This window comes from Antennarius striatus, chromosome 14 (assembly GCF_040054535.1).
Source record: "Antennarius striatus isolate MH-2024 chromosome 14, ASM4005453v1, whole genome shotgun sequence".
NCBI classification, from domain to species: domain Eukaryota; kingdom Metazoa; phylum Chordata; class Actinopteri; order Lophiiformes; family Antennariidae; genus Antennarius; species Antennarius striatus.
In genome coordinates, this window is record NC_090789.1 from 9,900,341 (window position 1) to 9,916,374 (window position 16,034).

Here is a 16,034-nt window from a genome sequence, read left to right on the forward strand (position 1 = left end):
ATCAAAATAAAATTATGCTTTTGTTTTTAAAAAAAACAAAACAGCAAAACTAATGTATTTTGGGTCGACAACAGCACAAATGTTGGAACACCAAAGCAACGTGCAAATTTGAAATATGACTGCACAGAGGAGCTACACATTGAGCTACATTGCTAATGATGAGTGAAGAGTCGTCACTTTGTCTCATTCCATTAGACTTGAATGTAAAGCTTTGTAATAATTCTTTTAAAATGTAAGAAATTAAGAGCGGGATGATCAAGACAGGCAACTTGAACATCCCTGGCTATCTTTAGTGCAGAGGCATGAAAACGTTAAGATCAAGTGTGACTGAAGAGAAAAAAACATTTTACAGTGAGGAAACAGCAAACTGCATGACAGCATCATAATGGAGAGAACAGCAGAAGCAAGGGAAAATGTCAGTCCTAAAACCAAATTATAATGGGCATTTGGAATGGAATGTGGAACCATGTTATTTCCACTATAATAAAAAAACAACATTTTCTTCCACCAAGTCTCAACACACCAACAAAAAACAGAAACAGATGAAAAATAGCTACAAGATTTTGAATCAGTGTGTGTGTGTGTGTGTGTGTGTGTGTGTGTGTGTGTGTGTGTGTGTGTGTGTGTGTGTGTGTGTGTGTGTGTGTGTGTGTGTGTGTGTGTGTGTGTGTGTGTGTGTGTGTGTGTGTGTAGTATGTTTGGGTGTGTTTTACCTGCTAGCTGACTCGATACATCTCCTTTCTGCTCTTTAGGGAGGGATCCATCTGTTGGCACACACACACACACACACACACACACACACACACACACACACACACACACACACACACAAACACACACACACACACACACACACACAAAGAAACATATTACCAATAAAAAAGAAAACTGATTCCACTTGTTCTGTCAAAATGTGTGGAGTGGAGAGGAGAATAAATAGGATAATACGCAATGTTTCAACAAGTATGAAATAGGATTTATTTTAACGCTTTACAATTTATAGACAATGTGGCAATTATGTGGCGCAATGTGGAATGATCTGTGTGACTGTACTTATTATAAGAAGGTGTCATCAATTTGATGATTTCATATGCATCTTAAACATCATGCTGTGTTGAGACTGGACCAGCGCACATATGAATCATCTTCTCATCACTCTATATCTCATGACCAAGTCCCACTGATCCCTCATTTACTACAACAATCGGCCTATTGATCCAGCCTATAGCCTGTGACTGTGAGAGAGGGGCTGCTTCTGCAGATGGGGAGGAAGATCCAGTCTTTTCCATGTGCTATAGACATGTCAACAAGCTGGACATGCCACTGGCAGTGACACATGTTTTCACTCAGGCCTACGCCTTCCTCTTTGATGTTACAGATGACTGCATGAAGGCCGACAGAAATGGGCTGTTGTATTGAATACAGAATGCAATTATAGAATATGGAACATAAAAAAGCTATCTATATCACATGATTTATCAGCTATTCTCTGTGTGTTAGTACAAACATATAGTAAAAACAATGTTTACAAAAAAGACTGCATTTTCTGAGGTGCATGCCGCATACTTTAAGTTAGTATTTTTAATTATTGTACCATTCTGATAATCTATAAGACTTGTATACAACAGTGGGATGCAGATTCATTACACACAACTAGGAAAAACTTGTCTTGTTTAAAGTCCTTCAGTATGAAAGAAACCATGTTAAACGTTCAGGGGTCAGTAATTATGAACGACTATAATCTTTCGAAGTGAACAAAATATCTCAAAACTGTTATAAAGTTTTCACTTTCTCCTCTGGTTTGTTGATTTGTACCATCAGTGTCAACACACTCACTTTCAAATATCAGAAGGCAAATAAAAGCACCACCTTCTGTCTCTAAGCCATGTGACGTTTTTGACATACAAGCTCTCTGGTTCTAACAACACCATCAGCACCTCCTTTAGTCAGGACCATGTGATCATGGTCAATGGATGGAATGGTGTATGAGAACATTGTCATTTTGTAGAAAGGGACATTTAGTACATTTTCAAGAGAAGCCAAGCTAATTGATTATCACTTTTAGGACAGGCTGAACCTCTTAAAGTAAATTTAGAAGCACACATTGTTTGTGACTGTGTGTGTGTGTGTGTGTGTGTGTGTGTGTGTGTGTGTGTGTGTGTGTGTGTGTGTGTGTGTGTGTGTGTGTGTGTGTGTGTGTGTGTGTGTGTGTGTGTGTGTGTGTGTGTGTGTGTGTGTGTGTGTGTGTGTGTGTGTGTGTTTACGCGAGTGTTTTAAAGAGGGAGGAAAATTTGGATGGGTCAGATTGGACTCATGGGTTATGGACACCAGTTTTTCTACCACTGCTTTAACTTCTTTAAAAGCAGAAACCGTATTCCCTTTAAAGGCAAGACAAAAACATTATCCTGTCAGAAGCAATATCCCATTGAATTGCTCTGCTGCTTGTTTCACAGCTCGGTCTGTGTTTACGATACAATACTTTCTACAAGACTACAGATTCTCTTGTGATGGCTAGACTAAACTATCATACCAGACAGCTATGAAGCAATGTTTGCTGGTGGCACTTTAAATCAATGAAGACATAAAACGACACACGCCGCAGCTTGGGCCGGTATGAGAAGAGAAGCAAAAACATCTTAACGAGAGTTTTCACTAAAGCCGTGTACCTGGGGGTACTTAACAAAGAATGAATGGGATGAAAAAGAGAATAAGGGAAAAACATGGAGGGCAAAGACGAACCAAACAAACACCCACATACTTGTCATATTTGCAATTCCTGAGATGTCCGCTCAAGCCACAGTGTGCAACACTGTAATACCAGACTACAGCGGTGGCTGCCAACATCTTATCGCAATTTAAACAAAAGATGTCGCTGAGCCACAATTCAAGCATCCACGGAGGAAAAATCAAGTAAGCGGATTTTGTAAGTGTGAATAATAGGACCTAATTAATAAACACACACACACACAATCGCACACACAACACACACGCACGCACTCATACATAATGGCTGTTAGAGGAAATAACAACTGAAAAACAAAAAATGCAACAGCCCCCATCCTGTAAAGCCTTGACTTTCTTGGAGACAAACACTAAGGAACAGTCAACTCACCTGGAGCTCAGCTCTCTCAAAACACAAGCAATACTGTATCCACTACACACTGAGCCCATATTACCACAGGACCACCCTTTCTCTGGGCCCCTGCCTTTTCCTTCTCGGCAGCCACACTCATCGTTTGACTCATACACAAAGAGGAAAGACCCCTTTTCATTTAGAAATACCTTTTGTCTGTCTCAGACCAACCAGAATGGAGTGTGCGACGTGCAAAACATTGAGCAATACCCTATTGTCAAAGCTTCCTTGGTGAGTTTTGCACCATTGAGAGAAGATTTAAAGTCAAGGACTACAGTTAACATGCATTACATAATAATTAAAGAGATGGACTCCAATTATCATTGCTGTGGGGTTTATGGACTGCGCTCCCCAGAGATAACCAAGAGCTCACACAAGTTACTGAGAGTCTACTTTTAGTAGATCTTTCGATCTTGGATGGTGAAAAATATACTTGATATTTAAAGGTTAATGTAACGTCCCCTTGAGAATGTGTAGTTCAAGTGTTGTATTTCTTAATACCATGGGGTTATTGCTGCATAAAGCATAAAAAAAAAGATACTGATCTGTCAGAGTCTGCACAGTACTCCCCTGAGTTGCAGCAGTTGCAAGACATGCTACAAAAAGTGTTTGGCAAAAAATGGTCAGCCAAAAACATTGAAGTTCTATAAAAGAGACACACACAACCGACATTGGCTGACTCATAGATAACAGCAGCACAATGGCTCATGTATTTGGCTGAGTTGGAGACACGAACTCCTGTTCAAATTGGACAGTGATTCAATCGCTAGCTAATGTAGTTAGCAACACCCAGAACCTCACAATGCAAAACGTAACAATAACACCCTCATACCTACTCTCCTACGTGGAGACAAGTACAAACTCAAAGCCATGGTGAAACCATGCAGTCAGAAGGAAGTAGATTCAAAACTGGTCTTGAGAGGGATTATGTTTAAGTGCACTGGAGGGATTCAAACTTTTATCAAAAAGAAAGTCCAATAGCTGACTGACACCACCTTCCTGAGAACTCTGTATTTGAACAGCAAAAAGGTAAGCTAAATGGCATCATTAAGGATGGTAATTGTAATATCAAAGCATGAGTGTCATCATACTGTACATCAATCATAAATAATTAATTTAGTCAAAATCTATGATAGAAGATAGAATCTAAAACCCATAAATGCGTTGTCAGTGCTCTCCACTCCTAATGTTCCAGACACACTTTTCTGTCCACTAGTGCTGCTATCTGCAGTCACCTGGGATCCCAGGTACAAAAACGTGTCCATTAGTTTCCACAGCCAAGATAAAACCAAACTGCTCCACTCTGAACTGTACTGCTTGGGACCACTGGGGACCTTCGTGACCCACAGCGTTTGTTCAAAATGAAACCCACTAACTTTGATTTTTACAGTGGATCAATTTCTCTCTGTTGCAAACCCTTATCAGGAGAGAAACAGGATGAAAAGTCACCAGAGGAAGACGAGGCAAGAAAAGGCCAGTAAGATGGGGACGGGTGGGGAATGACAATGACATAGCAGTTTTGAATGCACTGGATACCAAAAGGAAAAAAAGAGCACAATGGTCTTTCAGGACTTGTCCTAGTTCTGTTCACTTCGTCTTTTTCTGCTCTGTAAATAGGAGCAGAGAAAATTCTGGCAAATCATCCGTATTGCTAATCAATTGAAGGCCAAATACATTCCTTTACCCACATCTTCCATTAACCAGTCGAAAATTCTGTTAACACAGCTTGGCACTTGCATAAATTTCTCTTCTCTCTAAGGTCTAGTTGACTCTGTTTCAGTCTTTAAATTTCACAGCTCCTCTCCTCTCTTTTCCTCCTATTCTGACTACACTTCCTGTCTTCACTGTAACAGGTCCGTAAAATCACCAATTCAGTCCAAGGTTTGCTGTTCAAAAGACTGTCTTCACAGGGTTTCATTGCTACTTGGAACCTGTACAGTGTGCATATGGCCCCTACACCTTACCTCCTATACCGTCCACTTTCACCATCTTCACTCCATTTTTTCTTTGCGACCTTAACGCTTTCCCCTCCCTCTTTCCAGCTTGTTTTAAAACAGTAGCAAGGTTGCAATATTTCCCTGAGCTCACACCAATTAGCTATCACATCTGACAAATTAGCAAACTAGAACACGGTAGTTGAGAGGGAAAAGTAGAACAACATCCTTTTTATAAACACACGGAGTGGACTTGTTTTGGTTGTGTTCCTAGGAGAGAATTTAAACAAGCCAAAAACGGTTTAATTTACACATCTAACAAAAAAGCTAATGCTTCAATTTCCTGGCATTATTTCAACTTAATAACTCTTAAAAACTCTAATCCAACAGATCAGTACAGAGCTAGCCAAAGCTAACTCAACAGCCCATGTTTTACTTTTCATTACCTACTTAGAAATTAGCTTGCTTGCCCTGCTTTCCAAATATTCTATATCGTGGCCACCTCAATTTTAAGAGGTACTACATGTAAAACTGTTTTTTATGCTTCCAACTAAAGGGAAGGATCCAAATAACAAAGTGGCCTGTATGAACAACACAGTCATGGTTATCAGCTTTTGGCCTTATCTTGTCTGTGTCTGGGCAGGAACCTGTTTCAAGCCTGGTTTACATACAGCAGGCCTGTTGGTAAAGATGTAGTAGGACACAGCCATAGTAGATGCTGTTACGATGGTGACAGACTGCAAGCCCTGCCTAGTTTTTGGACATGAGGGCAGGATGTATCATGTAGCTGTTTTGCACAAAGCACTCCTCGTCATTGTCAACTACCTTTCGAAATGACATCACTGCTTCAAACAGAATATTAAATATTATATCAAAATCCACCGACATGACTCCCATCTCTATATGAAAACACACTCACACAGTAATCCCAGAGAATAACACCAGATTATATTAGGTCAGTATGAGTAATCCAATGAACTCTCACCTCTAACATGCTTAATGGTGTTAGCTGACAGCATCACACCATCACACACACAGCCAGGGATGAGTGTTGCTGAAGTATAGCTGCTCTCACATAATATATACCGTGTGTGTGTGTGTGTGTGTGTGTGTGTATATATATATATATATATATATATATATATATATATATATATATATATATATATATATATATATATATATACACACACATATATATATATATATATACACACACACACACACATACAGTATACGGTATATATTATAGATATATACTGTATAGCACTACTGAGGTGCCTTTGGGCAACGAACCTCCAATCACTGCTACCAGGGCTCTGCCACTTAACCACTTCACTTGGCTTTACTTAACCACTCCATTACTCTCTTCATTGCATGTGTATAAGCTCTTGTATGTGTGTGTATTTAGGCATTTGCGTGTGAAATTGGGTTTGTTCTAAGAAAAGGGATGAATAAAGGATTACAGAGCGCCCTTGCGCATGGATTTTTGGTAAGCAGTCATGTGGTACCCTAAACGCATTCTATTGGCTGACGGCATCCGAAAGTGAGCTCGGTTTTGTGAGTCACGGACTTATGTGAGACACAAAAGTGATTTAAATAAGTCGATAAGAGTGTGGGAAAAGGTAATGCAGATAGAAGGTGGTGTAATATCAGTATGGGGAGGGTCATAAACATTTCAATTACAGTAAATAATAAGAAATAGTTTGTCACTCTATCACGGAATTCATTAATCGCGTGTGGTTCCTGGAATGCATTAACTGCAAATAACGTGGGCACACTGTTTTCTTCTTTCTGTGAGGATCTGCTCTCTATGTGATCAACACATTAATACTATATTCATTCAAGTAGCACTTTGCCATTTCCCTGTAAATTCAAGACGATATTACAATAGATTTTATAATGACTCCACTGCACAATCAGACATGCCTGACCACATTACTCATCACTCTTTAAATCAATCCCCGAATACCTCACTGATCACATTTTACAGGCCTCTCTTCGCATCGCCATGTAAGGCCCATCCAAAAGGGGAGACCAGTCTTGTTTGTGGGCATCCTAACTACCAAGTAAGTAAACGTCACTCCCTCTGAAATGCAATCTGGTGGTTTTTGTTCTGGTTTGGGTTTGGATTACCAAGGATAACCTTCGAGTTCACGATGACATCATACATGCTTTTGGCTACAAACAACTCCAGTGACATTCATTTTCACTTCATGGTTTTCAATGGCTTTGTGCTCAATGTGCTCTGATTGAAAAATTACAGTTGAGTATGGCCAGGCATTTGTGGGCTGGGCTTTCCAACCAGCTCTAGAGTCGGTGCTGTCTGTGAGGTCATTGCATTATTTCACTCTGTTACCATGGAAGTCATAAAAATCTTAAACATGCTACACTAATTTAATTAGTTGCAATAACTGGACATACTGCTGGTAGAATTTATCTTAATTTTCATGCTGCAAGATGATTGTTACGTAATCTTTGTTTGTAGATGTGCTCATTAGTTAGTAAGACCTAGCTTGCTTAATTTATTTTCTGTCTGACTGGTAACAACCACTTGAACCTAGGGTTGTTTATAGTACAATACACAGATCAAAACTGGTCTTGAAAAACACATTGACTGCAACAGCTTCCCTTTGGCTTAACTCAATTTTTTATTTTTTTTATTTCATTTGTTTTTCCAGAAAGTAAAATGAACATATAATTCCTCTGAGCAATACATAATTTCACATTTCTGACCTGCTGTTATCAATATTTCTATAAAAACAATGCATAACACAGGCATCTGTTTCAGACACTTCCTGGACGCCTCCCTGGGGAGGTTTTCTGGGCATGTCCTACCAGGAGGAGGCCCCAGGGAAGACCTACGACACGCTGGAAAGACGTGTTCTAGGAGAGACTATGTTTCTTGCCTGAGATTGTTGCCTCCCTGATGTGGCTCCAGATAAGTAGTCCATCCATCCATCCAACTAGATGGATGGAGGGATGATTCAAAATTGAATTCTTGAGCAATAATAATTCGTTCATTTTGCTCAGTTTGAGTTTGAACATACTTGACACTGCACATCTTGTGACTGTATAAGAGGGCCGTGTATAACATTGTGTTAGTTGAGGTACAAGGGAAAAGACTGACCAATGCAATGCAATGAATGTGCGACTATCGACAATAACATGCTCTGCTCGCTCTAGTCCACCAAAATGTCTGCAGCAGTGACAGGAAAGATTGTATTTACAGAAATAAACATGAAAAAAGGGGACAATTTTAATGATTTCCTAATTACCCAGGTCAAAATGTGTAGTTATTTTCAACATTTTTCTGCAAAAATTGGAATATGACAGTATCTTGCTCTTCAAGATACATGACAGTCTGTGCCACAAAGGGTTTCCCAATGCTACTGCTGCTCATTTTTGTTACTTTATTGTGCTTAAAGATCAAATTACTTTTCAACCAAATTTTCACATTTTTAATATTACAAAAAAAGAAACTTGTATACAACAAGTGATTTTCATTTCTGCTTTTAGTGTAATCTCTGGTCCTTTCCAAAAAACATTCTACTCAAAGACATTTATTCCTGATTAGAGCTTCCTGGACAAATAAGAAACTAAAATCGTATAACCAACATCCTTCCCTTCTGTTGGCTTCCATTTATTACATAAACTCATCTCCACTGCACTTTAACACATTCCCTCAGACGTATGTACACTACCTAATATTTTGTATCTGTGTGTGTACATACATGGAGGTAAATGCAGCCTGTGATTTTAACAACACAAAAACAAGAGAGGGCAAAAAAAAAAAAAGACGGTCAGTAACAGCAGATCAGTGAAATTACTTGGTGAAAGTAAGAAAATGTGAAAAGCAATGGAAAAAGAAGAAGAAACAGATTAGCAGCTGACCATTACAAATCCCCTCAGTCGCCCCCAGCCTGAGCTTCTTGAAGTTTGAAATTTAGGTGAGATAAGACATGAGTAGTCTGGGATCGTTATCTGTTTTTAATGGTTATGAGCAACTATTCAGCTGCTTCTGCTCTCTACTGCTCTGTGAATTATTGAAGGTAAACGTGGTATTTTAACAACATCAGATTTGTACATGTGTGGTCTAAATAAGGGATGGTTTGATTTTGAGACTAGTTGGAAGTAAAACTGAATTTATTGTTGTTGGCCCTACAAACGTCAGAAATAAATGATTGCATGGCATAGTAAATCTGGATGACATCACACTAACCTATAATAAAACTGAATATACCTGGGAGTGGTCTTGGACCTGGTTCTGCCATTTGAATAATAAAGTAAATACCAATATTGTTTATTAATTACCACAGATTTACAAAAATCAGACACTTTCTTCAAATGATGCCAAAAAAATGGTCCATACATTTGTTACTTATAGGTTTGACTATAGCAACTCCTATTTATCAGGTTACATTAGTAGGTCTGCAAAGACCCTCCAAATGATCATCTACTGACTGGAACAAGAAAACCACATAATATTGCTCCTTTTGCACCTGTTTACAACTCTTCCACAGAATGCTCCTGGACTCCATTCAGCCACCATGGACTTCGATCTTTGTTGATGACTGTCACAAATGTTGTGCTCTGTACTTGTAACATCTATTGCATGTTTACCCATCCGATAGGGACAGGAATCCCTCAGCTGTAATTCTCCCAGAGTTTTCTTCTCTGTTCAGATTGTAAAGCACTCAGAAAAAAATTTATCATTTGTGACTTTGGGCTATTTGAAAAGCTAAATTTTGTATTGAATGTCCGAAAATCCTTTTCTATCTCAGCTGAGTGACTGAAACTTTTTCTGAAACTTCTTGAGTGACAACGTTACTGCAAATCAACACTGAGTTGCATTTGTTGACAAGAACTAATAACAGGATTTATAAAAATCACAAAATCTGTATACTTCACAGCCTGGACCACATTAGAACAATTTCCTTGGAGAGGAAACATTACATAAAATATTGCTGGAAAGCTAAAAAAGAATCAATAGAGTACAGTACTGCAAAGAGTACAGTATATTTATTTAAATCACTATATAAATGCTCAAGTTTTATAATGACTGTAACAGAAAAACTATATAATGAATGCTTACTGCCCTGAAAATAACTAAATAAAGTCACTTGTATTCTTGATTCTTTAATCCTTCCACATCCAATTATGACATCAGAGAAAACACCTGCACAATGTAGTGACAGAACAAGTGACAGAACTTCTTTCTTCCTTTTTTTTATGTGGATTAATATTTGATAAATACACATATTTCATGTTACACTTCAAAAGTGGACTAGTGTATGGTCATTGTATAATTAACATGTTGTATTCAATTTCTAATAATGTTACATTTATACGTAGTCAATGTGGTGGAAGATAAGCTTGAATGATAACCAGTCTTTTCTTCTACATCATTTCTTTAAATGTGATCCATACTAGTTTCCCGTTTGTGTCCAGTAGCAAAGACTTTCTAAGGAGCTAATTGGCTTACTTGATGCTGAGTATCCTGCAATGCAATTATTGCAAAAGTACACTGCACTGAAAAAAGTGATTTTTTCAGTGCAGTGTAGAGAACTTGTTTTTACATCCTGCTGATGTATTGTAATTGTCAGTGTTTGTCTGTTCGTTTGTATGTCCACCAAATATCGTCACAACCGTTGCAGATAGAAAGATGAAACAAAAAGCAGATTACTCGGGCAGCAAAGGGGATGAAAATGAAATGATGACCTTGACCTTGAGTAAACTAGGTCAACGTCAAATTTAAACTTTTGTATACTCAGGAAACGGATAAGATAGAAAGACGGGGGAGAAGCCCAGTGTGAGTAAGACAGTAGATCAAAGCTAGTGCTTTGATCAGTGACAGTAGGTCAGAACATGCTTTGATCTTCGACCTATGCACGTAGGTCAGGGTAAAATTTTGAATTCAGGGGTGTCCCGGGATGCTGCAGTCTGCAGCCTTGGTTATAGTTTAAGAATGTGACAGTCTGTGAACAGCTGGTGCAGAACTTTTAATACTGGAACATATTGCAGTGTTTTTTGCCTTCTTCATCCAATATATACAGTATTCTATGGGTTTTACAACTTTGAAATTGTCCTTGTAGTATTTTTTGCTCTTAAACGATGTTGCCAAGGGACAGCCTTTACAATTGACTTGATTAGATACACAGACAGCAGATGCAAGTTCTTTATTGACAGTCTGATCAACTTGCAGGCTTAAACTACTGAGCGCTTCTTGTATCACATCTGTTGTACAACACAGAGATGCTGTATTCAACAAGTACTGAAGTTCTTTGAGCAATTCATCAATTGCAGCACTTAGCACATGAAAAATATTTTCTAATTTTAATATTAATCCTGCTAGTTTTTGTTCAATTAAACTGTACATGTCTAGTCCATTTAAAAAAAAAAATTCTCATGACAAGGATATCACAACTACATTAATCTTAGACTTCAATTATCCATTTGTATTGATTGGTGATGCACCAAGCCTCTAATTACTTCCATTCCATGAATACAGTGATGATAAGAGAGACCTGCTTTATGCAGCATTAGAGTTAAAACTCTGCTCCGTGTCTGACTTAGCAGCTTTGAGCCTGGAGGAAAATTTTACTGAGGGACCTCAATCAGTCTCCATCTCCTGGATCAATATCCATTAGTCTCAGAGTGCATGTATGTATCTCTGTGTGTGTGTATTTGTCTGTGTGTGTATCTGTCTCTCTCTATGTGTGTGTGTGTGTGTGTGTGTGTGTGTGTGTGTGTGTGTGTGTGTGTGTGTGTGTGTGTGTGTATGTGTGTGTGTGTGTGTGTGTGTGTGTGTGTGTGTGTGTGTGTGTGTGTGTGTGTGTGTGTGTATGTGTGTGGCTAAGCAGACCTCATCCTCTGTGAATGGCCCTGAGTCATAAATGTATCCTCTGGATCAGATTTCTTCCCCTCCGCACTGGTTGTCTGTTTCACTCTCTTACACACACACATACACACATGCACACACACACACCTACTGACCGACCCTGTGAATGCAGTTTTGAGGCTTCTGAACACTCATTCATGAAGGCCAAGCAGGGCAGATAGCATTTTTTTGCACAACCAAAAAGTAATAACTATATAACTATAAAAATAACTAAATCATCATCTAAGTCATTACTGCATCCAAAAATATGACTGGAGTGGAAAAACTTGATGACTGACAATATTACACTGCAAATCTCCTTTTATAACTCTGAGGCCTCTGTAATAACTACATTCTCAAATGAGAGGAAAAAAACACAGAGCTCATTTTTTTATGTTGTCATTCTGCATCAGGGCAGCGAGGTCCAACGCGACGCAACGGGAATGAGGCAGAGAGGAAAACATGAAACAGACCTTAGCAAATGAACGTTAACACAGAAGCCAGGCAGAAAGAAAGTAAAGAAAAGCAAAATGGGAAATACAAAGAGACCATATGTAGTAAGACGGAAAAAGAGGTGAGGATGGAACATTTGGGGGGGGGGATACTAGCCTGTGGCACAACACTGAAACCTGTACATGTCAAAACAAGACTTCTAGATCTGTGAGGAGGAAGCTCAAAGGTAAAACAAAGAAAACAGGAGCCTAAACGTGACACTTAAACCACATTTCACAAGACTATTGGTTGACCATTCAAAGCTATCATGGTTTCACTATTGAGAGAAAAAGACCAACAAAGATGATCCATTAATAGTACAACCTAAGATACACGTCAGTCATATTTAACATAAAGACCAGCTGTTTGTGCATGCAACCGATATTTCATAATCAGTAAGGTTAAGTATAGCTTTAGAGGTTTGTCCTGGAAAGGGTGTATAATTTGTGAGGAAAAGAAAAAGAACGTGCCATCATACTAGACGTTTGTTCGACCAAGAAAGCTGCAATTGGGAACACTTGGTCAATAATATTTCAATAATTGAACTTATTTGTAAGCAGATCAAAATAACCCTTACCCAAAGTACATCAAATTATGGATACAAATATTAGAAACTAGGTCAGACAAATGCCATCTTTAAGTCCTGTTTGACAGGTGAGTGATTAAAAGGTAATTGTGGTTTACTGTGGGCAGGACTTCACAGTGTTTATTACTGTGGTAAACAAGAGAATATTTTACAGACAAGCCTGATATGTAAAAGATGCTTGTTTCACATAGAGACTATTATTAAAATTCATAAGCCAGGGGCAGATAGCAGTGTGAAATATTGTTTGTTTTCATCTCATCCACAATTTCACTTATATTAAGTCAATAGTAGCAGACCCACAACAGAAAAAAGGAAGTTCAACCAAAACTAATTATTATTCCTCTCAAAGAGAAAATATGGTTTCTGTGCATTCTTAAATAAAGAGCTATATAAAAACTCCAAACTTGAACTGCGGCAGATTTGTAGTAATAACAAAATGAGGCATATCTTGGCCTTCTAATTACAGACCAAATTAGAAACAGACTTGAAGCAGAATGGCAACAGCTGTGCACCATAAGAAAAACATACAAAGTTTAGCTTCAAGTGATTCCTCTTGCCATCATAGGAAGTCATCAAATCAGCTCAATAGAGATACCAAACTTCCCTCTGTGCTTATTATGTTGTTATACACAAACGATGGGCGACAAAAGCTAGATATCAATACTCTACATTGTTCACACTCCTCTAAAGCCACTTCAAAATCCCAGTTGTACCAGCTATGACAATGCACTTGAATATAGTAAGTGATGGTTAATTAACAGTGAACACAAAGCATGACTAGTCTGGACTGCCATATTCTATGATTTAGGTTTCACACATTTAGACATACAACCCCAAGAAAGATTGTGTTTAAGCCATTATTTCACAAACAGGTGGAAAGCTGCAATTATGCACTGGAAAATTACAATGAAACAATAACATGATACAGTAAGTAGAGGGGGATGAAGACACTGACAGGCATTAATAAGTGGACCCTATTTACTGCTAGCAGTCATTGAACAAGACCATCATCTGGCATATGCAAGTGTAACCCTTGAGCTTGTGACCGCTTAAAAATGACAAGGTATTTTCCCACTGATCCTTATTATTTTAAAGTTTATGAAATTAATGCTATTAATACTTTCAATGGATTCTTCATTCTTTGGTAGGACCTCTAGAAATAATTTTTTTGGAGCCATTGTGGCATACTATGGAATAACACTAGGCCCGTGAAGAGACTGCAAGAAAGAGTTTAGTCAGTCTACTTATTTAAGTTGAATTCTATTGGGAAAATGTTTAACCGTATCTAAATATTTCAGTTTGGTTTTCCGTCAACATTTGGCTTTCACTGCCATTGTGGTATTGATCATAGACATCCTTTTGGCCTTGACTGCTAAGCTACACTGCTAGCCGCTCCTGCACAGCGCACACCCTGGATGTCTGTGCCACGCCATGTATTGTTTACATTGCTTTCACAGTTGTGCTATTTTACAGCAATGATATCATCGAAGTGTGGCTGGAATTTTGGATTTAAACCCGACGACAAATTGCGTATTTTTACACTGAATACACCAATAAGATACTAACATACATGACAGCGTTGTAAACTCACTGGTGAGCTAGCGATGCTATAACTAACTAGCATTTGTGAGCTAACCGAGCAGACAGGATTCATTGAATCTGTTAGGATTCACTAGCTTAAATGCTAACATTGTAAGAGGTTGTTGAAACTAGTTTGTTACACATTATCAGACAACCCTGACCTTCTCTATGCGGTTTTGTGAAGTCTGTCGCCTTTCAATTGATTTTATACAGTGAAAAGTCGCTTATATCATGTCCTCTGACTGTTTAGTATTCTAAAGGAAAAAGAATTAAGTCGGTCTTGCTGGACAGTGCAAAATTACCCGTCAAAATGTTCTTAGGACATTTCATTACTGGTTATTATTTTACGATATTCTCCTCCGTGGCCTCAACAGAAAACAATAGTCCTAATTAATTTAATAGTGACACATAAATGCAATAACATTAAGGTATTATAAAAACTACAAAGCAAAACCTTCCAAATCTCAGATGTCCGAAGATGGAACTCCTGATATTTAGCGTTCGAGCTAACAGTAGGGCTAGGTGATCAGTTGTAGTTGGGAGAATGTAGCCAATAACTGTTCGATTATTTCAACGAGTGTGTTAGCCGTAGATATATCGACACTTAAATCAACGTGTTATGATATGTACCAGTTAAATCCATCCCTGTCGAACGCTGTCAAAGCTTCTCGAAATCGTCTAACACAGATGGGAACAATGCAGGTCCGAATGGAACAACTCTCAGTCGGACCTCTTCCAAGCATTTTCGATCTTACCGGTCTTGAAGAACGCCGCTATGTCGCTGGCGTCCTTCGCTGTGTCTTCGGCTCCTTCCCCGGAGCTCATGGCTGCCACAACCCGAACGTGGACCTCACTGACTCCAAAGTAGACCCCCCAAAATCTCGAGAAAAAAGATGTGAAAAATCACTTCTATCCCGACAAAAGCGTCATTCTGGACACACGATCGGCTACGGCAACCCGAAGACGTTAGCGGTGCCATCTGCAAACCTCCATCTTGGGGTAACGTAACTGGAAACGATCAACCGGGGGCACCGGGTTCCTCCTCGGTGTAGAGCCGAGGGGAGAGGAGCTGTAGCTGTCGGAGGGGGGCGGGAGGGGCCGTGTCGCTGCTCGGTAAATCTCCGTAAGCTTTCGGAAATGAGCAGACTGTGGGTCATCAAGGAACGACGGAGGTCAGTCGGTGCGCATGTGCGCATGCGCACGAGTGTTCCAACGAAGTGACATGTAGGGATTCAAAGCAGCGACACATGGAACTACAGTACACCACTACTACACTGGATCAACGTGGAAATGACAAGTTCAAAGCTGTCACATCTAGCTTTATTATGTAAATCAGTGTTGAGAAGAAAAAAATCTTACAATGAAATGTTCACAAAGTGTTTCCGTGAGAGTTCTGTAGAAAGATATCTGAATGTTCTGTTACTCTCA

The 16,034-nt window shown here is 39.0% G+C and overlaps 1 protein-coding gene across 5 annotated transcripts in view; it reads right to left on the reverse strand.

The window, feature by feature from the left end:
* Nucleotides 1-15,712, reverse strand: part of LOC137607850 (triple functional domain protein) — a 63,321-nt gene extending 47,609 nt beyond the window's left edge. For all 5 annotated transcript variants that reach the window (XM_068333877.1, XM_068333876.1, XM_068333875.1 and 2 more), the window contains exons 1-2: nucleotides 15,362-15,712; nucleotides 714-764 (exon numbers count right to left, since the gene is read on the reverse strand). In XM_068333877.1, the coding sequence (XP_068189978.1) occupies nucleotides 714-764; nucleotides 15,362-15,431 (121 nt within the window). In that variant the 5' untranslated portion in view covers nucleotides 15,432-15,712. The remainder of the gene's footprint in view (nucleotides 1-713; nucleotides 765-15,361) is intronic.
* Between the last annotated feature and the right edge of the window lie 322 nt (nucleotides 15,713-16,034).